We start from the raw sequence: 21,021 nt of genomic DNA on the forward strand, positions 1-21,021 counted from the left end.
AGAGGCTGAGGATGCTGTCAGGGAGAGGTGGGGTCCCGGTGGGATCAAGGCAGGTCGATCCCCAAAGCCTCCTTGCTGCCGGGATCCTGCAGTGCTGGAGGCCAGGCTGGATTTACGGCGAGGGCGAGGAGGGATTAATTCTGCCCCCGCCGCCTCCTCCTCCTCCGCCAGTGTCTAATCTCTGCTGGGGCTTCGAGGTCTGACCCTGCTCGGATCGAGGACCGGGATAACCCTGGCTGAGCCGGGCAGGATCCACCCGAGGCTCCGAGAACCAGGTACTCAAAATTGCCCTTTTTTGAATATTGTTTATTTTTCAGGATCGATGCGTTTATCTGAAGGCCGGGGGGTGTTGGATGAGTGTGAGGGATGCAGAACGGGATGTTCCACCCTGCCGGCGTGGGAGGGATGAGAATGGGGCGGGTTTGGGGTCCCCGCGCTCCCCATGTGGGGGTGACATTTGACATCGCGGTGCCGCGCCGCACCCCCCTTAACCGTGCTATAACTACTAATAACCCACACAACTAATGAATAACCGCGCGCTGTGGGGCGGGGGAGGGCCGGACCCCCGGGGGAGGGTCCGTGCGGGGCCGGGACACCCCCACGGGGTGTGGTGGGCTCGGGCCCGCCCCCACCTGCGCGGTCCCGCCCCCGGCGCCCCCCCCCGGCACCTGCTGCGGCGGCGGCTCCGGCCATGGGCGCGCTGCGGCGGGCGGCGCTGGCGCTGGCGGCGCTGCTGGGTGAGCGAGCCCCGGGGCGCGGGGGGCACCGAGCGGGACCGGGGGATGCCGGGCAGGACGCGGCAGAGCTGTGGGGATGCAGCGGGCGAGGTCCGGCGGTGCTGGCGGGGGGATCGGGGTAGCGCGGTGGGCACGGGGCAGGACGCGCTGGGACCGGCGGGACGCGGGAAAAGCGGGATGGAGCGGGCAGGACGAGCGGGAGTTTTTGGGAAAGCATCGGGCAGGACCCGGAGATACCGAGGGGGCACCGGGCACGGTGTGGGAGCAGTCGGAGGCACCCGGGATCCCGACACCGCAGGGAAGCCTTAGGGTGGCGCCGGGAAGGACCACCCTAAATCCATGGACCATGGGGTACCAGGGGCGGGGGTCACAGCACCCACCTGCCTCTGTGCCCCCAGTCCCCTACCCCAGCAGGCAGGTTGGGGGGAAAGAGGGGAGAGATCCACCCCCCTCCCCTTTTAGGAGTGCCCGGAGTGGAGAAAATCTGAGTCTTTCTGGGAAAAGCCATTTGTACCTTGGAGCTGCCAAACAATCGCTTCCAACACCCCCAAACCCGATGTACCCCCATATGGGGACACGCCACGGACTCCAAAGTGAGAGTCCACAGTTCACCTCCCTGCGTGGCACTGGGCAGGAAAAATCCACTTGTTTTCCCTTGTTTACTGGTGCTGCACAGCCATCCCAGCTGGTTTTGAGGTGAGGGATCTCAACGCTTCTCTGTCCGTGGGTTTTTCCCTTCTTCCACCCCTAATTTCCCACCCTATTTGAGTCTTTTTGGAACTTGCCACGGTTTCTCCAAAAGAAAACATCCTTTGGCGTTCCCAGCGAAGGAGAGGCCTTTGGAGAAAGGAAATGGCCCCAAAAACAATGGCAGCAGCATTTCCTTCCACAGAACACTGGGTGGGGGTCCTGGAGCCGCCATTTGTTCCTCCTTGAAGGTTTTCTTCCTTGATAAAAGTTAATTAAAGCTTGCTTGTATGAGGCATGGGGGTCTCTCAGCCCTTAAATCCCACCAGGGCGCTCCTTTGCCGCATCCCGATGGCGTTTTCTGCATGAAATCGTGATGGATTCCCACCAAAAAAATCACACTTGAGCCCTGGGATGTGACATCATGGGCACTGATAGCTCAAAAATGCAGCAAAAAGACCCTTTTGAACCCCAAATGTGTGTTTTTCCTTTAGTTTTGCTTTCAAGCAATCCTTCCTCGTCCCGTGGGATCCTCATGAGATCGTGATGGGGAAAAGCAAAATGAGGGATGTTTGTCATCCTTGTTTTCTTCCCAGTCCCTATCCAATCCCATCCCCAGTCCCTTCCTCAATCCTATTCCCAATCTCGTCCCCATCCCATCCCATCCCATCTCCGCCTCTCCCTCCCACACCAGGGGTGAAGCACGTTTCCATCTATAGCAAAGTCACATATGATTATTGCATTATTTAATTTTTTTTCCCCAAATTTGGTCTCTCTGGAGGATAGGGCACTTTCTGGCCCCCCCCTGCCCCCGGGGTCGTGAGAAATGGCGCTGTGGATTTTCCCAAGGGACGCTGCACAGCCCGGCATCTCCTATCTGCCCGTTTATAAATAGTCAAAGTTAAGGGAAGAAAAAGAAAAAAAAAATCCCCAAAAATAATTTTTAAAAAAGGGAAGGCTGCCTTGCAGTGCTGAGATGCTCCTTGACCTTTTTCCAAGCTTTTTCAAGGGTCCCTTTTCCGGCCAGATTCCCGCTGTGTATTTTAAATCCCAAGCTTGGTCTTTTGGGATTTAATTTGGGTCTGGGTTTCACATGACTCCAGCGCCTTAATCCTATCAACTGGGGTCATCAAACCCCAACCACCTCCGGGATTTAATTCCCCTGCAGTTCATGGTTTAGAGACTTGGGGAGGGGGCTGCAGGGGGAATTTGCTTTTTTGGGGGTTCAGGGTGTGCCAGAGCCAGGAAACAGCTTTTATTTGGGGGTGAAAGGATAAAATTTTAGATGAGGATAGGGTGATTGATATCAGCAGGGATTAATGTTAAGATTGCAGGGATTTAAAGGTGATTTTTTTTCCATAGGGAATGAATTCAAAGGGAAATTGAAAGCTGTTTTTAAATTTTTTGTCACGGGAAAATTTAAAGTATTTTAGAATGCTAAATTGTAAGATATTTATTTAATAGGGGGAAAAATGTGGCTATATTTAAGGTAAATTTAAATCTATTCTGCTTTTCCATATGCAAAAAAAAATCCCAGCAGATGGGCTGGGGCGGGGGGAAAACACCCGGGCAGGTGTTTAGCTCAGGGCAGCTGGATCAAAACCCAGGTTTTGAGCCCAAAGAGCAGCAGGAGGGGCTGAGGGCCCCAGGCCCCCCTGGATGAGTATGAGCACCACGAGCAGCTTAATTTTTTCGATCTGGTTAAAGCATTAGAGGATTTGCAGCGTCGAGGTGGCCAAAGGCAGAGCTGTGCCAGGGGGTTCGTCCCGTGCCTGCAGCTCCAAACGCAGCCCCACCAGCCTTTCTTGGGGTCACACCCGTCTGAGACGGCGAATTTGGGTGAATTCTGCAAGAAAAAGGGGATTTGGGGGAGAGGGCACCCTTCAGATCTGATCCACCTCCCTCTCCCCCATACACTGGAGGGGAGATGATGGTGGAGCCGGGATCTCCTGTTGCCACAGGAGTTTTAAGGATGGCAGAGCAAAGGTGCAGCCCCAGAGCACAATTAACATAATTAACGTGCTCCTCATTAGCTTTCAGGGTTAACACCCCCGGGTTTGCAGCAGGGAGCAGCTCTGAGGCACACAGGGCTGTGTTAATGCCTTGGGGTGCGATGGGAATCCTCTGGCTGGTGCCAGAACATTTTTCCCTCTCTGGAGCCTGGATTTCCCCAGGAATCCCCAGCATCTTTTTGGTGCCCAAAAAGCCATGCTGCTGGAGGATGTGGAGTGAAACACCTGGATTTTCCCAGCTGTTGGGGATGCACAGGGGTGTAGAAGCTATGGAGTCATTTATCAATGCCATCTGCATAATCAATGAACTATAGTATTAATAATTATTTTATTATTATCATTATAATCATTATACTTATCACTCTTTTATTACTAATATCATTATAATCACTGTTATAACTGTTTTTGTAACTATTATAACTGTTACAATAGTTTTTATTAAATTACAATTATAATTCTTCAACCAGGTCTATTACCTGTTATCTCTAATATATCTAATAGAAATCACAATACAATAATTGAATATAATCTATTTGCTTCTAGATTATCCCAGTTTAACACACTTTTATAATGATGGAGATCTGGGCTGAAAAGACCTTGATTTTCCCAGTTGTTGGGAATGCAGGGAGGTTTAGGGGCTGTGCCATCTGCATAATTAATGAACATTATTATTATTATTATTATTATTATTATTATTATTACTATTACTATTATTACTATTGTTATTATATCTATTTCTATTTCTATTTCTATTTCTATTTCTATTCATATTATCATTATTATGACTGTAGTTGTTATTGTATTGGAATCATTGTTACAATTATTATAATCGCTATTATTATTATCATTATTAATATAACTTTTATCATAGTTATTCCCACTTTTATAATTATTATTCTCACTTTGATCATTACTCTCATTATTCTGAGCACTATTATCACTTTCACATCCCCGCTATTATCCCTATTCTTACAAAAATATACCTATATTTATAACTGTTATAAATTATATGTTCTCAATGATCTATTTTGTTCTGGAAATTCCAATTTAATGAGTCGCCATCCCATATTTCTTTCCACTTTCTCTAAATTTCATACAATTATCTGCATAATTACATATAAATACACTATAATTACCATTATTTTTCCATACTCTCTATTGGATCTGATACCACAGCTTTCTATAATTAATAAATAATATTATCAATGATTTGGGACCTGCAGGCGCCTCCAGCATCTCCCCCCCCCCCAAACCCTCCAGGATTTAAAGGTTTATGTTCTTAGCCTGGGTGAGCTATTTTTACGCATCCTCACCAGACTGGGCCTTATTTCTCCCAGTTTTTCACCAGAGAAAGGAAATGTAATTATTTTTTTTTTTAATTCCTGAGAAGACTTATCAGCCGGAGCAGAGTTTCCTGCCTGGAGCTGGAAGGCTCCGTCCGGAAATGGCACCCATGCCTTGCCAGGAGGGGGATGAACGGATGCGGGAGGAGGCTAAAAATACCCCCCAGCTCCTTGTTTCCCTCTTCCCACCCTGGAAAAATCCAATTAAAACCTCTGAGCTCTTAGGGAAAAGTGTGAGGTTATTGAAAGCTCCCGAAATCCTTCCTTTTCCCCCCAAACTGAGGGTTTGGGATGAGGGGGCAGCATCATTTTTCCCCCTGCATCCCGATGTGAGGCATCCCTGGGGCGCTGGCAGGGCAGGGCCAGCCGGGGTCACGATCGATGCTGGATGGATGCAGGGATGGAGCTGCTGGCATGCAGGGCCTGCTGATGTTCCCCTGGGAAAAACAAACCAGCCCCAGCACAAACTCAGCCTGGCCTGGGCTGATTAATTTTCTGGCCGAGCCTTAGGGGCAAAGCTGGGGAATGATCTTCCCTCAGGAGCTGAGCATCCCTCTCCGGTCTGTGGTACCACCCTTACCCCATCAACCCCTCCAGTGGGGCTTGGGGGATGCTGGGATGCAGGAGACACAGTGACAGGGATTGGGGTGGGATATTTGGGGTCAAATGAGAGGAAGCCACTCATGGATTATCCCAGTTTAGTGCTGGCAGCAAAAATGGGATGCTGGGAAAGGCTTGTGAGGCGCACATGGGGGAGCCCTACAAATAAATCCCATGGGATCTGGTGCAGCATCACGGGAGGCTGGGAGTAGCCCAGTACTGAGCTAAGGGGGTGTCTGCCTGCTGGAGGGGGCTGTATCCTGGGGAGGGTGACTTGTGCCTTAGGAATTGCCGAGCTGAGCGTGGGGCGGAAGCTGGGGTGGGAGGGAGCAGCAATGTCCCGCGTCCTCCGGAGCAGGCGGAAAGCCCTTCCTGTGGCAGGGAAGGAGGCAGAATGTTCTCTTGGCTCAGCTTCCTGGTGATAACCTGGGATTGTTGTTTTTGTCTTGGGAATGGGGGTTTTTCTCACAGTGAGGTTTTGTGGAGAAGTAGCACCTGGGGTTGAGTCATTTCCCCATTTCTTCCCTCTCCCATGGGCAGGTGTCTCCTTGGCCGTGCTGGAGGTGCACGTGGGGACGAGCCTGGTGCTCTCTGTGGAGGGGCAGCAGGCAGTGCTGCCTGTCTGGTACAGCAGCCTCTCCCAGCAAGAGCCCTACATCACCTGGATGCTGAACAAGAAACCTGCTCCCTTCCAGGTGAGGAGAGGGCAGGGCCTGCAGGACCGGAGATGGAGGGGACCAAGCTGGTCAGTGACCATGGAGGGGCTGCTGGTGGTGCCCATGATGGGGGGAAGATTATGGTGCCCACCATGGGGCAGTGGGCACAGTGCCCGTGGTGGAAGGATGCCCATGATAATGAGGTGGCCATGATGGAAGGAAGCTCATGGTGCCCACCATTGATGCTCATGATGGGATGATGCTCATGGTGCCCATGCAGGGAAATGCCCACAAATGGGTAAATGCCCATGAGGGGGGGGACATCATGGTGGCCCCCCCACAGTGGATAAGTGTCCATGGTAAGGACGTGGTGCCCATGATGGGGAGATGCCCACAAAGGGGAGATGCTCATGGTAGGGACGTGCCCATGGGGAGATGTGTGGGATTCCCACAGTGGGGCCATGCTTGTGGTGCCCATGGTGGAGAGTTGGCCCATAATGGGGTGAAGTTCATGGCGCCCACCATGGAGAGGTGACCACTATGGGGGACATGCTCATGGTGCCCACCATGGGGACATACCCATGGTGCCATCCCCATACCCACTTGTAGTGCCCGTGATGGGGTGGTGTCCACCATGGGGGGATCTCATGGTGCCCACCATGGAGGGCACCCTTGATGGGGGTGCTCATGGTGATGTGCAGATGCCCACAATGAGGTCATGCCCACAGTGCCTGCAGTAGGGAGGTGCTTGTGGTGCCCACAGCGGGGAGAGACACAAGATGGGGAGACATCCAGGATGGGGAGATGCCTGTACAGGCAGGTGTTTGTGGTGTCCATGGTGGGAAATGCTTACACTGGGGAGATGACTGTGGTCCTCATGATCAGGAGGTGCCTATGGTGGGGAGGTGCTCATTGTGCCCATGAGGGGAGATGCCCACACTGGGGTCATGCCCAAGGTGCCTGCAATAGGAAGGTGGGAGATACCCCTGGTGGGGAGATGTCCTTGGAAAATGCCCATGGTGCCTACAATGGGAAATGTCCACAATGGGGGCACCACTTGGGGTGCTCCTGATGGGGAGATGCTCATGATGGGACAGTTGCTCACAGTGCCCATGCCAGGGGTATTTGTGCCTGTGGTGGGGAGCTGCCTACAGTGGAGGTAAGGCTGGAGGGGGCTTATGGGATTTTGAGGGGCTTTTCTCTCCAGCAGCACAATCTGGAAGCAAAAGCATGTGGTATTTCCCCAATGCAGATCCTGTCAGTCATGAGTGGGGTGGTGAAGGTGGAGGAGACAGATCTGAAGTCCCGCGTGGGGTTCCTGCACCCCATCGAGACCCGCAACATCTCGCTGCTCATCAACGCCACCCGCGAGCAGGACTCGGGTCAGTACATGTGCACGGTCAACGTGGTGGACGACGTCATCAGGAAGCACAAGAACGTCGGCCTCATCAACCTCACCGTGCTGGGTAAGGCTCCCCCAGTGCCCCCGGCTCCCTTGGCGCTCCCCGTGGTGTCCCTCAGGACTAACACCTGTGCCCACAGTGCCACCGGCCACCCCCACGTGCCAGCTGCACGGCAACGCCGTCGTGGGGGCCAACGTCACCTTGAGCTGCTCCTCCAGGAAGGGGAAGCCCTCGCCCATGTACCAGTGGCAGCGCGAGCCGCCCACCCTGCAGGTCTTCTTTCCCCCTGCCCAGGGTAAGGTGGCACCAGAGTGGGGCTGGGGAGGGGGCTGGAATATCCTGAGAAGATTCAGATTTCATCTCCTTGAGCACTCCCTGCACGAGGAGGTGGAGGGTGTAGGAGTGGCTTTGGGTGAGGCAGCACCCAAATTTCTCACCTGCAGACCGGGCCAAGGGCACCCTCAAGCTGACCAACCTCTCCCTGGAAATGTCGGGGGTCTACGTCTGCAGGGCTGAAAACCAAGCAGGTTCTGAGAACTGCAGCATTGTCCTGGAGGTACAATCAAGTGAGTACGTGTCCACGGGGTCGGGGAGGGGGACACAGTCCCCATGAGGTCCCTGTGGGAATAAGGCAATGAGGGAATCTCTGTCTCTCTCTGGCAGCGAGCACCAAAGCAGTCATCGCCGGCGCCGTGCTGGGCTCCCTGGGTGCCCTTGCCACCATCATCTTCTTTGCCCAGAAGTTTGTTGGCTACAGGAGGAAAAAACGTGACAGCCAGGAGGAGGGAGCCAATGAGATCAAGTGAGGCACTCTTCTTGTGGAGGGGGCTCAAATCATCAAGAGGTTTCAGGGTTAACAGACGAGGAGAGTGTTTCCACCTCTGGCCCATCATTTCTCAGGCTCAAAGTTAATAGTGGGGAAGAGTTCTTCTTCTCCAGCCAGTCATCAATATTCTCCAGAGGCAACAATCAGGAAGAAAGTTTCCACCTCTGGCCAGTTGTTATGAGGTTTCAGAATTAACAGGGGGATTTTCCACCTGTTTTCCCCTTTCCCTTTTGTCCCCCTGTTTGGGTTCCAGGATGTTTGCACACCCTCACTGCTCAGGGAGAGTACGCTGTGGAGGGAGGGATGGAGGGATGGAAGGGTTCCCAGGGCTGATCTCTGTGACGCTCTCCCCTCTTGGCAGGGAGGACGCCGTGGCCCCCAAAACCCCATCGTGGCCGAGGAGGCCGGCCTCAGACACCCTGTCCAAAACCAGCACGCTGTCCTCCATCGCGGGCACGCGGCAAGGCTACGGAGCCAGAGCCCCGTCGGACACCGCCTCCATCCTCACCAGCACCGGCAGCTACCGGGGCCCCCCGCCCCGGGCAGGGGCGCGGCCCCCCAGCCTGTCCCCCCCCGCCGCCAACGGGACCCCCCGGCGCCGCCCGGAGCCCCCCGCTGCTGCCGCGGGCGCGCTGCCCCCCTCCAGCCTGGCACGGGCCGGAGCCGTGCCAGTCATGGTGCCAGCGCAGAGCCGAGCGGGCTCCTTGGTGTGAGCACCCCCCAAAATGGGGTGCCCACAGCCAGCCCATCCCACTCCCCGATTCCTGGGGTGGTTTTGCTCCCTTTTTGGGGTTTCCTTTTCTTTTTAACAGATGCCTCGAGCAGCTGGACTCATCGTGGGTGTGTTTAATGGGTGCAGGGGCTCTCTGCGTTTGGAGGGACCCCATAAATATCACCCCCAAACCAGCCCCAGCCCTGCCTCAGGGGGGTCCCCTTTTATGTTTTTTTTTTCTATATCTATATATCAGGTGAAATGCGGGATTTTTTCACAAAAGAAAGTAGAGGTGGGGGGAGGGAGGTGATGGGGACACGCACACACACTTTTTTTAGGGGTTTTCTGATTAAAAGCTGCTGCGCTGCCCAGCACCGGCGCTTTGGGTGAGTTTGTGCGGATTTCGAGGCGGGGAGGGATGTCCCACGACCTTCTGGGTGATGTCATAGGCAGGGTGATGTCACAGGGCACCAGCCAAGCTCCTCAGGGTGAGGTGACATCACGATGGACGTGTTGTCACACCCATGACCGTGATGTCACACCTGTGACCATGATGTCACTCCCTGTGTCGGGAGGTACAATGCCACAATGAGTGTGTGACATCACAGCGCCTCACTGGTGCCTGGATCATGCCATACACACATGTCACATGTCCATCAGGGATGTCACCTGTGCCTGCATGATGTCACACCTACCATCACCCAGCAGCAATGTGACACGTGCCTGTATGATGTCACACCCCCAGTCACGCCTGGTGGTGACATCACACACAGTGGAATGATGTCACTCCAGCCATCACAGATGCCATGGTGTACCTGTGATGTGTGTCACACATCCAGCAGTGATGTCACACACACCTGCATGGTGCCACACGTCCAACAGTGACATCACACACACCTGCATGGTGCCACACATCCAGTAAGCTGTCACACACCTGTAAGCTGTCACACACCCAGCAGTGACATCACACACACCTGTAAGATGTCACACACCCAGCAGTGACATCACACACACCTGCATGGTGTCACACACCCAGCAGTGATGTCACACACACACCTGTAAGATGTCACACACCCAGCAGTGACATCACACACACCTGCATGGTGTCACAGCAGCTGTCACTTGTCCAGTAGTGACATCACCACCCATCTCATGCCAGCACCTCACAGGTCATCTCCCACCCACAGTGATGTCACAGCACACCCTGATGTCATGTCCCACGCCTGGCAGAGATGTCACACGTGCCTGCAGCGTGTTGTACACACACATGGGAGGTCCCCGCTGGCACCCCCAGCCCCCCAGCCCTCCCCCCTGCCCGCTGTGACCTCACCGCTCTGCCGGTGGCATCAGAAGGCACCGAGGACAGGCCGGGGCTCTGGCAGGGGCGTTTATTGGGGCGGGGGGTGTCTGGGGTGGGGGGGGACAGCCAGGGACAGGGGCGGGGCCTGGCTGTGGGGGGACCCCGGGGGATGCATGCGGGGGGCAGGGGGTGAAGCGGGGGCTCCTGGGCCTCGGCGGGCAGCGCTGGGAGGGGGTCGGTGGCGAGGGGTGTCCGGTCAGCAGCTGGTGGCCCCTGCAAGCAAGGAGAGAGCGAGAGGTCAGCCTGGGCATGGCCTGCCTGTACCGTGTACCCTGAGCCTTGTCTGTACCCTGTGCCCTGCCTGTACCCTGTGCCCTGCACCCTGTGCCTGCCTGTACCCTGTACCCTGAGCCTTGTCTGTACCCTTCACCCTGTACCATGAACCCTGAGCCTTGTCTGTACCCTGTGCCCTGCCTGACCTTTAGTGCTCGCTGCACCTGTGCCTGCCTGCACCCTTCACCCTCCACCCTGCCTGCACCTGCACCTGTGCCCTGCCTGCACCTTTAGTGCTCTCTGTACCCTGTGCCTTCTCTGCACCCTGAGCCTTGTTTGTACTCTGTGCCCTGCACCCTGTCTGTACCCCTGAGTCTTGTCTGTACCTCATGCCCTGTCGGCACCTTTAGTGCTCTCTGCTCCCCGTGCCTCTGCACCTGCACCTACCCTTACCTGCACTGAGCCTTGTTTATACCTGTGCCCTGCACCCTGCTGTACCCTGCACCTGTGCTTGTTATCCCCTCCTGCACCCTGCGTCCCTGCACCCTTAGCTTGTTATACCCTGTGCCTGCACCCTGCCTGTACCCTGCACCTGTCCTTGTTCCAGGCCCTGCACCCTGCCTGTACCCTGCACCCTGTGCCTTGCCTGCACCTTTAATGCTCTCTGCACCCTGTGCCCTCCCTGCACCCTGCCCTGCCTGTACACTGAACCCTGAGCCTTGCCTGTACCCTGTGCCCTGCACCCTGCCTGCACCCTTCACCTTGTACCCTGCCTGTGCCCTGCACCCTGAGCCTTGTTTGTACCCTGTGCCCTTCAGTGCTCTCTGTACCCTGTGCCTGCCTGCTCCCCGTGCCCTGTCTGCACCCTGCAGCCTTCACCCTGCCTGTACCCCGTGCCCTGACTGCACCCTGCCCACACCCTGCACCCTGCTCGTGCTGCTCCTGCAGCCTGCACCCTCTCCGTGCCCTCCCCCTGCCCACACCCTGCCCATGCTCTACTTGCAGCCCGCCCACACCCTGCCTGCACCCTTGTCCTGCCTCCACTGCTGCCCACACTCTGCCCTCACCCAGCCCAGGAACCTGGGGGGGACCCCTGCGTGCATGCACCCCCCTAGGCAGAGCACCATGGCAGGAGGAGGGCACCTGGCTGCCCTGCTGCCAACCTGCTCAGCCCCCCGAACAAGGCATCCCAAAGGAACCTCTGGGCCCTAAGAAGCTGCACAGCAACTACACTTGGCAGCTGCCTCCTCACTGCAGCCCTCTGACACCCTCACTGCAGCCCCAGTGCAACCCTGCTCAACCCTGCTCAACCCTCACTGCAGTCCCATTGAATCCCCACTGCATCTCCAGTTCATCCCCTCACATCCTCACTGCATTCTCTTTGCAGCCCCACTGCAGCCTCACTGTGTTTCCACATTGTCCCCACTGGTTTTTCACAAAATCCCCACTGCATCCTCAGTTCATTCTCATCCCAGCCCCACTGAATTCCCTCTCCATCCTCCGTGCATGCTCACTGCATTTTCACTGACTCTCCAGTGCATTCTCACTGCATCCCCATTGCTCCCACACCACATCTCAGTTCTGTTCCCCCTGTACCCTCAGTTCATCCCCACTGTGTCCCAGCTGAGCTCCACTTCCATCCCCACTGCATCCCCAGTTCCTTCCCACTGCAGCCTTGTTGAATCTCCACTGCATCCTCACTGCATCCTCCTCACTGCATTCCCGCTGCATCTTCAGTCCATCCCCACTGTATCTGCACTGAACCCCCATTGCACTCCTACTCCATCCTCACTGCACCCCAGCTCCATCCCAGCTCCATCCCAGCTGCACCCCAGTCTCATCCCAGCTGCACCCCAGCTCCATCCCAGCTGCACCCCAGTCTCATCCCAGCTGCACCCCAGTCTCATCCCAGCTGCACCCCAGTTCCAGCCCAGCTGCACCCCAGTTCCTTCCCAGCTGCACCCCAGTCTCATCCCAGCTGCACCCCAGCTCCATCCCAGCTCCATCCCAGTTCCATCCCAGCTGCTCCCCATCCATGCCATCCCATCTCACTCTCATCCCAGTTCATCCCAATCGTCATCCCAGCTCCATCCCAGTCTCATCCCACCTGCATCCCAGTTCCATCCCAGCTCCATCCCAGCTGCATCCCAGTCTCATCCCAGCTGCACCCCAGTTCCATCCCAGCTGCTCTCCAGTCTCATCCCAGCTGCTCCCCAGTCTCATCCCAGCTGCATCCCAGTCTCATCCCAGCTGCACCCCAGTTCCTTCCCAGCTGCACCCCAGCCATCCCGCCATCACTCCAGTGGCCAGCCAGGCGCGTCCTCCCGCGCTACCCCGAGCGCCCCGCATCTCCCCCACCCGCGCTCCCCGGCGACCGGCAGCACGCCGCAGGGGCCACCGGGCACCGGGCACGGCGCAGCCACCACCGGGGCTCCAATGCCACGCGGCCTCGGCACCGTGGGCGCTTTTTAAATTTACCTTTTCCTGCCAGGAGACTGTGACACAGGCTTTTAAAAATAGCATGTGCTGAGGCGAGGCGCTCGGGGTGGTGTTGCTAAGGGAGAGATTCAATCCAAATCTAGGGCTGCGCCTTCCCATCCTACTTCCCATCCTTCCCAACTACTACGGCGCGCACCCAAATTTAGGGCAAGGCAGGGGCTGCCTGCCTGTGTGTTTCCATCTCCTGGGAGGAAAAACCCCTTCTCCACCTTGAACCAGTGTGGGGAAGGTTGCTCCATCCCAAATCTGCACAGGGAAGGATGCTCCATCCCAAATCTGCACAGAAGGTTGCTCCATCCCAAATCTGCACAGGGAAGGATGCTCCATCCCAAATCTCTGCAGAGAAGGATGCTCCATCCCAAATATGCACAGTGAAGGATGCTCCATCCCATATCTGTGCAGAGCAGAATGCTCCATCCCAAATCTCTACAGGGAAGGATGCTCCATCCCAAATCTGCACAGGGAAGGATGCTCCATCCCAAATCTGCACAGGGAAGGATGCTCCATCCCAAATCTGCACAGGGAAGGATGCTCCATCCCAAATCTCTACAGGGAAGGATGCTCCATCCCAAATCTGCACAGGAATGGTTGCTCCATCCCATATCTGCACAGAGCAGAATGCTCCATCCCAAATCTGTGCAGGGAAGGATGCTCCATCCCAAATCTGCACAGGAAAGGTTGCTCCATCCCAAATCTGCACAGGGAAGAATGCTCCATCCCAAATCTGCACAGGGAAGGATGCTCCATCTCAAATCAGCTTGGGGAAGGATGCTCCATCCCAAATCAACAGAGCAAAGGACACTCAGAGCAGCATCCTGGCAGAAATGACCCAGTTTTGGGGGGAAGAGCGGGATTTGGGGGGTACCTAGTCGCCGTTGCGGAGGTCGCCGCCGCGGGTGCTGTTGGCGCACTCGGCGTCCTTGGTTTTCCGATCGATCTCGCCCCCTTTGATCTTCTTGCGGGTCATATGGCCACGGAAACTAGCCTGGATCTTGGCAGCTGCCGCGTTGGCATCGGGATCGTCCAAAGGGATGTCCAGGATGTCCTCGTCCAGCTTTGTGCAGGCTCCCTCCTGATGGTGGCAATGGCAGGGTTACAGCTGGGACCTCAAACAGCTCAGCCCTCTCCCCAAATAATCTGCTCAAGAAGGTCTTAAATGAGCCCCTGCTCTAAAAATTAGGTTTACTCATTAAAAAATTGGGTTCCTTTGCTGAAAATGAGGGGTTTTGTTAAAAATCGGGGTAGTTTGTGGGTGTCTTGGGGAAATGGCCACCCTGGAGCACACGGCTGCAGGAAGCCAGAGTCCAGCCAGGGTGATGATGCAGGGAGAGGAAAATCCACGGAGCAGAGGATGGGTTCTGGGGGGTATTTTTGGCAGGGGGCTGGGAGCCATCCTGCACAAAATGAGCTGGTCATGCCTCAGTCTCCCCTTTCCTCATAGCCTGTTGCATCCTCCTGCATCCCTCCTCAGGGCTTTGGTTGAGAACACCAGGAAATTTGGAAAAGCCAGAAGGGAGGAAAAGCCCCACCAAGGACAAATCACTGAAACCCATTCCCCTCCTGCCTCAGCCCACCAGAGCAGTTGGACTCAGCACCAAGTTCAATGGGGAAAAAAAGAAAACCATGGGAAAATGAAATGAGGTGGAAATGAGCTGGCATTGGATGATCCAGTGCCAGCAGCTGTGGGGGTGACGCCTTTGTGTTGCCCCACAAGCACTTAAAGGAGTTTTGGGGGGCTTATTTGGAAGCTGTAGATTCAGGAGGGAGGAAGTTCATCCCATTGGAGTGTGCCATGGCTCCACCAAGTTGCTCAGGTTGTTTTACCATTGTGAAAGGTGAGGATAGTTCCAAGGTGGAAATGATATGTCCAAGGTGGAAATGATATGTCCAGGATGGAAATGTTATAGCCAGGGCTAGGAAATCCTATATCTAGGAAAGAAATCCTATATTCAGGAGAGATATCCTATATATGCAGAGGTGGGGGAGAATAACCTATATCTAGGGGAGAAATCCTATATACAGGTGGGAGAAACCTATATCCAGGGGAGAAATACTATATCTGGAGAAGGAAATCCTATAGTCAGGGCAGAAAACCTGTACATGGAGGGGCATATCCTATATCCAGGCGAGAAATCCTATATCCAAGAGAGAAATCCTATATTAGAAGAGAGGAAATCCTATATCCAGGGGAGAAATACCATATACAGGTGGAGGAAATCTATATATGTGGGGGCATTTCCTATATCCAGGGGAGAAATCTTATATTCAGGGGAGAAATCCTAAATTCAGAGGAGAAATCCTAAATTCAGAGGAGAAATCCTATATTCAGGGAAAAAATCCTATATACAGGTGGCCGAAACCTATATCCAAGGTGACAAATCCTGTATATAGCTAGGAAAAATATATATTCAGGAGAAAAAAAATCCTATATCCAGGGGAGACATCCTATATTGAGGGAAGAAAACCCACAAACCCATAAACAGGGGGCCACTTCCTATATTCGCTGCAGAAATCCTATATCCAGTGGAAAAACACCATATCCATGGGGGTGAAAACCTCTATGCAGCTGATGAAAACTTGTATCTAGGGGAGAAATCCTATATTCAGAAGGAGAAATCCTACATAGGAGGGGGAAAAGTCCTATACATAGAGGAGAAATCCTACATCCAGGCAGGAAAAATCCTATATCCAGGGTGGGCTTTGCCTCTCTGGGGGTGCTCAGGAGGAGAGATGGGGGCTTTTCTCTGTGCTGCTGTCTTAGCAGGAGGAGGAAAATGGGGAAAAAAGTGGGGAAAGGGAGGAAAAAAGGGGAAAAGGGGTAAGAAAAAGGGGAAAGGGGGAGGAAAAGGGGGAAAGGGGCACGAAAAGTCAGGGGGTCAGGGAGAAAGGATGTGGTTGTCTCCCCAAGCCGGTTTAGCAGGAGGAGGGGAGCTCACCTCGGTTGAGGAGAGAGGGGTGCACCCCAATTGAGCCCTTTATCCATAGGCAACCCCCGATCCCACCTGTAGAGCAATTGTGGGGTGGGGGGAAGAAAAAGCTCAATAAAAGCCGGATTCGAGGTCTGGGGGGGATTTTCCTCCGTGGGCTGTGGGGTCAGGCTGCTGGCCGTGGGATGGAGCCCGAAGTGGGCTGAGCAGGAGTGGGGAAGGAGCAGCAGCGCTGGGGGGGTCGCAGAGTTGGGTGAGCTCTCGGTGGGCGCAGCACCCCCCGCACCCCAAACCCCCCCAAACCCTCCAAAGCCCCCAAAGCCCCCAGCGCGGGGGGTCAGGGCTGTGGTCAGGGATGGAAGGCAGGAGCGGAGCGGGGCCGGGGAAGGAAGCACGGGCACCTACATTGCAGCAGTCCATGGCGGAGGGCGGGTGGGCGGCCAGCGGCGGGCGAGGGGCTCCGGCAGGATCTCGCTTCCCCGGCAGCTCTCCCGGCGCAGGTGGCAAGTTGAGCGGAGCCGCTTGCCTACGTAATGCGCTTTCCTCCGGGCGAGCCTATCAGCCCGACACCCCTGCCAGGCTTTTGGGGGGGAAGGAGGGGTGCCTTATTTTTTTTTTCCTCCCTTTCTCCTTTTTTTTTTTTTTTATTTTTTTTTTTTTTATTTTCCCTCCTCCAATTTTATTTTGCAGCCTCCAACTCCCTCCTAACACTTAAAGGAGCCGGCAGCTCGCTTTGGAGTTTCGTGGAACACAACATCACATGCAGAGGATGCGAGCCAAGATGTGATGAGCCCTGCCTTTGGCATGGAGGGTTTTTTGGGGGACAAAGCTATAGCAAATGGGGGTGATGGGTTCATTTTTGGGGGGTACATGACCCACAGTGATGCTGGAGGCAAGTTTTGCCTCCCGGGTTGGTTTGCATGGGGGGGAAAAACCTTCTTGACCTACTTAGGACTAGGTCCTGAAGAGGGGTGAGGATGAGGATGGCAAGGATGAAGATGGTGAGGAAGGGTGGGCATGGGGGCACACAGTCCCACCGAGCACCCACAGAACCCTGGGGCTGATGTGCCCAGCTGCACGTCCAAGCAGAGGAGTGGGCTCCACTTTGGGGGTCTGGGGGTCCCTTCCCCACTCACAGTAGCATCTGGCCCCCACACATTTGGGGTGTTCTCCAACCAGACCTGCAGTCCCAGCCACTTTCCCACCCTCGGTGCTCCCTGCAGACCCTGCTGCCACCCCAGACCACGCCGAGGTGCTGGGGCTGGCACGGTGAGCTGGGGCACCCCGGGGAACAGCAGGGACCCCCGGGGCAATGCGGGGGGCTGCAGCCCACACCCCCCCATCCCTGCCTCGCTCGCCTCTAATCCGGGTTTGGGAGTTGCTAAGCAACTGCACAAGTCGCCCGTGGGCTCCGCGCCGAGGCTGCTCCAGCCAGCCCCCAAAACACAGCCTGGCCCCCCCAAGGCGGGCACAGCACCCCGGCCCACCCGCACAGCCCGGCCCCACTGCCTCTCCCTGGGCAGGTTTGCTCGCTGGGGTCATCCTGCCTGGGGCCTGGTGGCACTGACCTTCCTCCTTGCCACCACCATCATCTTCATCATCATCTCCGTTAGCATCCCTGTCCCAGCGGCATCACTGTTCCTGGCACTGGAATGGGCACCGTCCCCTCTGCTGCCACCAGCCCTGTGCCCATCCCTGACCTCATCCCCATCGCCTCCACCACCTCCTCCATCCCTACCATCATCCCTGTCCCCATCTCTATCACCATCCCCGTCATGATCCCCAGCCCACTTCTCGTCCCCATGCTCTTCATAAAGCCAATCCCTGCTCCCATTCCCAGCTTCAACCTTCAACCCCATCACCCCTGTCCCTCATCCCTGTCCCCATCCCCATCATCACCCTCAGCCTGGCCCTGTCCCCTGCCATATCACCATCCTTGTTCCCATCTCCATCCCATCTCTTTCTCCAGGGCCACTCCTGCTGGGTGCAGATGATGTCACCTCTTGTCCCCTGACACCCCAGCTCCCGGGACACCGTGCTCGTGATCCCACTCCACCCCATCCCAGGCACATCCCATCATTGCCACCTCCCTCAGCAGCTTCACCCACACTTGGAGGTTGATGGGGGTCAGCCCCGTCCCCAGCACATGCCAGGCACCCAAATTCCCCTTGGGAAATGCTCCCAAGCATCCCTCAAATTCCCCTGTCAGCCACTGTGCTCTCCCACTGGAGAGCTTTTCCACCATCACTTCTTTCCACCAGCACACCACGGTGGGTGGGGGGTGGGAATAGCTCTGCTCCAGAAAACCCTGCTGCAGCTTCCAGGAGAAGCCTTGGCAGCTCTGCTGGGATTTTTGATGGGAAGAGATCCTTCCCTGGATTTTAGACCCTCCAGATCCATCACTGCCTGCTCCAATGAGAGAAGATGTTAAGTGGGAAGGGTTTTCGGGCTGATTGACCTGAGTCAATCATTTGGGGTCATGGATCTGAGAAGTTAGCCCCAGAATGAGGATTAGTCCCCCAATTAGCCCCCAGAATCTGCTCCCTCCGTGGCAGCCGGGTCCTGGCAGAGCCGCCGAGCGCCGCCGTCTCCCGCAGGCTGCGGCTGCGGAGGAGGGACGCGAAATGCCAGAACATTTCTAATCATTAATGGCGGGTTTGAGCCTGTTCCAGGCTCTGCATTTTTCCTCCCTGGACCCCTTCATCTGGAGGATGCTTTTTCAGGTGCTCCAGCACCTCCAACATTTGAATTCCAAAGCAACAACTCAGATTTTGGAAGGGCAGAACGACAAGTGCAGCCGGCGAGACCTGCTGAGAACATCCCGCCGTCGTGGTTCGAGATGGTGGCACCGAGGTGTTAAAAAATCCTTTAAAAACAGGGAAAAAAATCCTTAAAAGCAAAGGGAACTGGATGCTGGAATGCTGCCCTGGGCGAAGCAGGAGCCGGCAGCCGGCGGGGCGGTGCTGGAGGGGGGGTCAAGGCGTAGCTGGTTGGCATCAGCCCCGGCACGGGGTCCCCGCCAGCTTTTTTTCCCCATCCCTCCTTCCTGTTTTTCCCGGGGGAGCCGCTGTCATGCCCCGTGCCGTGGGCGAGCGCCACATATGGCGATGGAAAACAGGAAAGAGGGGGTAAAAACGGGGTGAGCATGGATGGGGGGGTTCAGTCCTCTCCCAAAATAGAGCAGCCGGCTTCGACGCAAACCCCACTTTTTGGGGGGGGGGGGATTTTGAAACCACGCTGTATTGGAAAATCTGAATTTCACAAGTAGAAATAGGACTGGGGGGCTCTTGTGTGCCCCCCAGAATTCCATGGAGGTATCTCAGCTTATGGAGGAGCAATGTCACATCATTCCTTCACGCTGGGATGTTATGAAGTTTCTTCCATCCCCCAGGGATGCAGGGGCCTAAATATAGAGGCTAAAAATATCATCCCGTACTCAGCTCAGCCCCAAACCCAGGATTTTTCGGGGAGAAATCTCAGGTGATCGACATTAATAACAGCGGGGACCTCGTTAATAAAATTCCTCATTAAAACAGCACCGCAGGGGCAGGATGGGAGTGCAGCACCCACCCACGGGAAAAGGGCAGGAGCCAGGGGAGGACCAAGGGGCTTTTTTTAGTTTTGGGGTTGGACAGTGGGAAATGGGGGAATTGGGGCAAGTGTTGCAGTTGCATCTCCAGAGAGGCGTCCCAGTTCATGAGGGTTATGGGGACATGCTCCCCTTTGGCTCCTCTCCACTCATTTTGGGGTGCAATCACAGTGATCCAGAGCTGTGCCTGCTGCCTGCCCCTGCTGGTGCTGCCTGCTACCCCTCCGTGTCCTTGGCCTCTTTCAGGTCCTGGAGGAAAGAAGAAAATTTAGATGCTGTGGCACAAGGGGGGCAGGGACAGCGGGGGAGCAGGGACCAAGTGTGGCTCCTGGCACCTGAATGGAGGGCAGCCTACCTCGGAAGGAGGCCAGGTGAGACGGTCGTCCTCCAGCATGGCTCCCCACGCCACCGGGTCAGTGCCACCAGCTGGGGAAGGAGAGGGCTTGATGCCACATGCAGTGGGCACCTGGTACCACGGGTGATGGGCACATGGGACAGGCACAACATCCTGGGCGATGGCACAAAGGGAAGGCCTGATGGCCATCGGTGGTGGACATTTGGGACAGGGACAAGGCTGTGGGCAATGGGCACAAGGGCAGGTTTGGGCACACAGGAGAGGCCTGATGGCCAGCGGTGGTGGACATTTGGGAAAGGCACAAGGCCATGCGCAATGGGCACAAGGGCAGGTTTGATGTCCTGGTGATGGGCACACAGGAGAGCCCTGATGCTGTAGATGGTGGGCATGGGGGGCAGGCCTGACACCCTGGGCAAGGGACATGTGGGGCAGGCCTGATGCCCTGGTGATGGGCAGATGGGGCAGGCTGGGCAGGCAATGCAGTGTGGGGCAGGGGATGGCAGTGTGGGGGTGGCTGCTGGGCAAGGCCACTCACCCTCTCTGCTCTCCAGCAGCTTTTGGAAGTACTGCGCTGCAAAGGCCACCACGTCGGTGGGCTGCTCCCGCAGCACTTCCCGCGCCAGCCCCTCCAGCAGGTTCCGGAAGCCGGCGGGCACCCTCATGCTGGTGTTGGCGGCGGCGATGGACATGGTCGCTTCTCCTGGACCCTCTGCAGCGGCACAGCCCGGGATTCACCACAGCCCACAGCGCCCGGAGCCACCGGGCAGCGCCGGGACTCGAACCCGCAGCCCAACGTCTGAGGGGGCCAGAACCGCCGCTAGGGGGAGACACGATCCCTGCCCGCCGCGCACGCGCGCCGCCGCCTCTCTCTGCGCACGCGCGGCCTGTGCGGGGTGAGCGGGGGCGGGGGGCCCGCGGCTCCCGTTCCCCCGTGTGCCCCGGCTCCTCTCCCCGGGTGTGCCCCGGCTCCCCCCGCAGCTCCGCAACCCTCGGCCCCGCGCTCCCGGCCTTTCCTCTCGGCCTCTCCCGTCAGAGCCGGACGGGGCAGCGCCTGCACCTCAGGCCGTGCTGCGGACGCCGTCGCTTGGCAACCGCTCCCCCA

General features: G+C 56.2%; 3 protein-coding genes across 3 annotated transcripts; 1 reads left to right on the top strand and 2 right to left on the bottom strand.

Moving 5' to 3' along the window:
* The first annotated feature begins 679 nt into the window (after nucleotides 1-679).
* On the top strand, nucleotides 680-9,311 carry LOC135457385 (endothelial cell-selective adhesion molecule-like). Its single transcript, XM_064731917.1, has 7 exons — nucleotides 680-737; nucleotides 5,920-6,074; nucleotides 7,288-7,501; nucleotides 7,578-7,733; nucleotides 7,882-8,004; nucleotides 8,102-8,240; nucleotides 8,626-9,311. Exons 1-7 carry the CDS (start codon nucleotides 692-694, stop codon nucleotides 8,975-8,977), a joined length of 1,185 nt encoding a protein of 394 aa, XP_064587987.1. The 5' UTR covers nucleotides 680-691; the 3' UTR covers nucleotides 8,978-9,311.
* Nucleotides 9,312-10,349: 1,038 nt separating this feature from the next.
* Nucleotides 10,350-16,574, bottom strand: NRGN (neurogranin). Its single transcript, XM_064731921.1, has 3 exons — nucleotides 16,381-16,574; nucleotides 13,914-14,120; nucleotides 10,350-10,549 (listed from the first exon to the last, which is right to left on the bottom strand). The coding sequence occupies exons 1-2, from the start codon at nucleotides 16,393-16,395 to the stop codon at nucleotides 13,914-13,916; spliced, it is 222 nt and encodes a 73-aa protein (XP_064587991.1). The 5' UTR covers nucleotides 16,396-16,574; the 3' UTR covers nucleotides 10,350-10,549.
* Nucleotides 16,575-19,144: 2,570 nt separating this feature from the next.
* SPA17 (sperm autoantigenic protein 17) lies at nucleotides 19,145-20,990 on the bottom strand. Its single transcript, XM_064731920.1, has 3 exons — nucleotides 20,455-20,990; nucleotides 19,920-19,990; nucleotides 19,145-19,813 (listed from the first exon to the last, which is right to left on the bottom strand). Exons 1-3 carry the CDS (start codon nucleotides 20,606-20,608, stop codon nucleotides 19,781-19,783), a joined length of 258 nt encoding a protein of 85 aa, XP_064587990.1. The 5' UTR covers nucleotides 20,609-20,990; the 3' UTR covers nucleotides 19,145-19,780.
* Between the last annotated feature and the right edge of the window lie 31 nt (nucleotides 20,991-21,021).

The sequence above is a fragment of the Zonotrichia leucophrys genome, chromosome 24, assembly GCF_028769735.1.
Source record: "Zonotrichia leucophrys gambelii isolate GWCS_2022_RI chromosome 24, RI_Zleu_2.0, whole genome shotgun sequence".
NCBI classification, from domain to species: Eukaryota; Metazoa; Chordata; class Aves; order Passeriformes; family Passerellidae; genus Zonotrichia; species Zonotrichia leucophrys.

Coding starts and splice junctions, on each gene's coding strand:
- LOC135457385 (XM_064731917.1), top strand. CDS start 692: ATGGGCGCGCTGCGGCGGGCGGCGCTGGCGCTGGCGGCGCTGCTGG. Junction 738..5,919: donor GGCGCTGGCGGCGCTGCTGG/GTGAGCGAGCCC, acceptor TCCCATGGGCAG/GTGTCTCCTTGGCCGTGCTG. Junction 8,241..8,625: donor GAGGGAGCCAATGAGATCAA/GTGAGGCACTCT, acceptor CCCTCTTGGCAG/GGAGGACGCCGTGGCCCCCA.
- SPA17 (XM_064731920.1), bottom strand. CDS start 20,608: ATGTCCATCGCCGCCGCCAACACCAGCATGAGGGTGCCCGCCGGCTTC. Junction 19,991..20,454: donor GCTGCTGGAGAGCAGAGAGG/GTGAGTGGCCTT, acceptor CTCCTTCCCCAG/CTGGTGGCACTGACCCGGTG. Junction 19,814..19,919: donor TCACCTGGCCTCCTTCCGAG/GTAGGCTGCCCT, acceptor TCTTTCCTCCAG/GACCTGAAAGAGGCCAAGGA.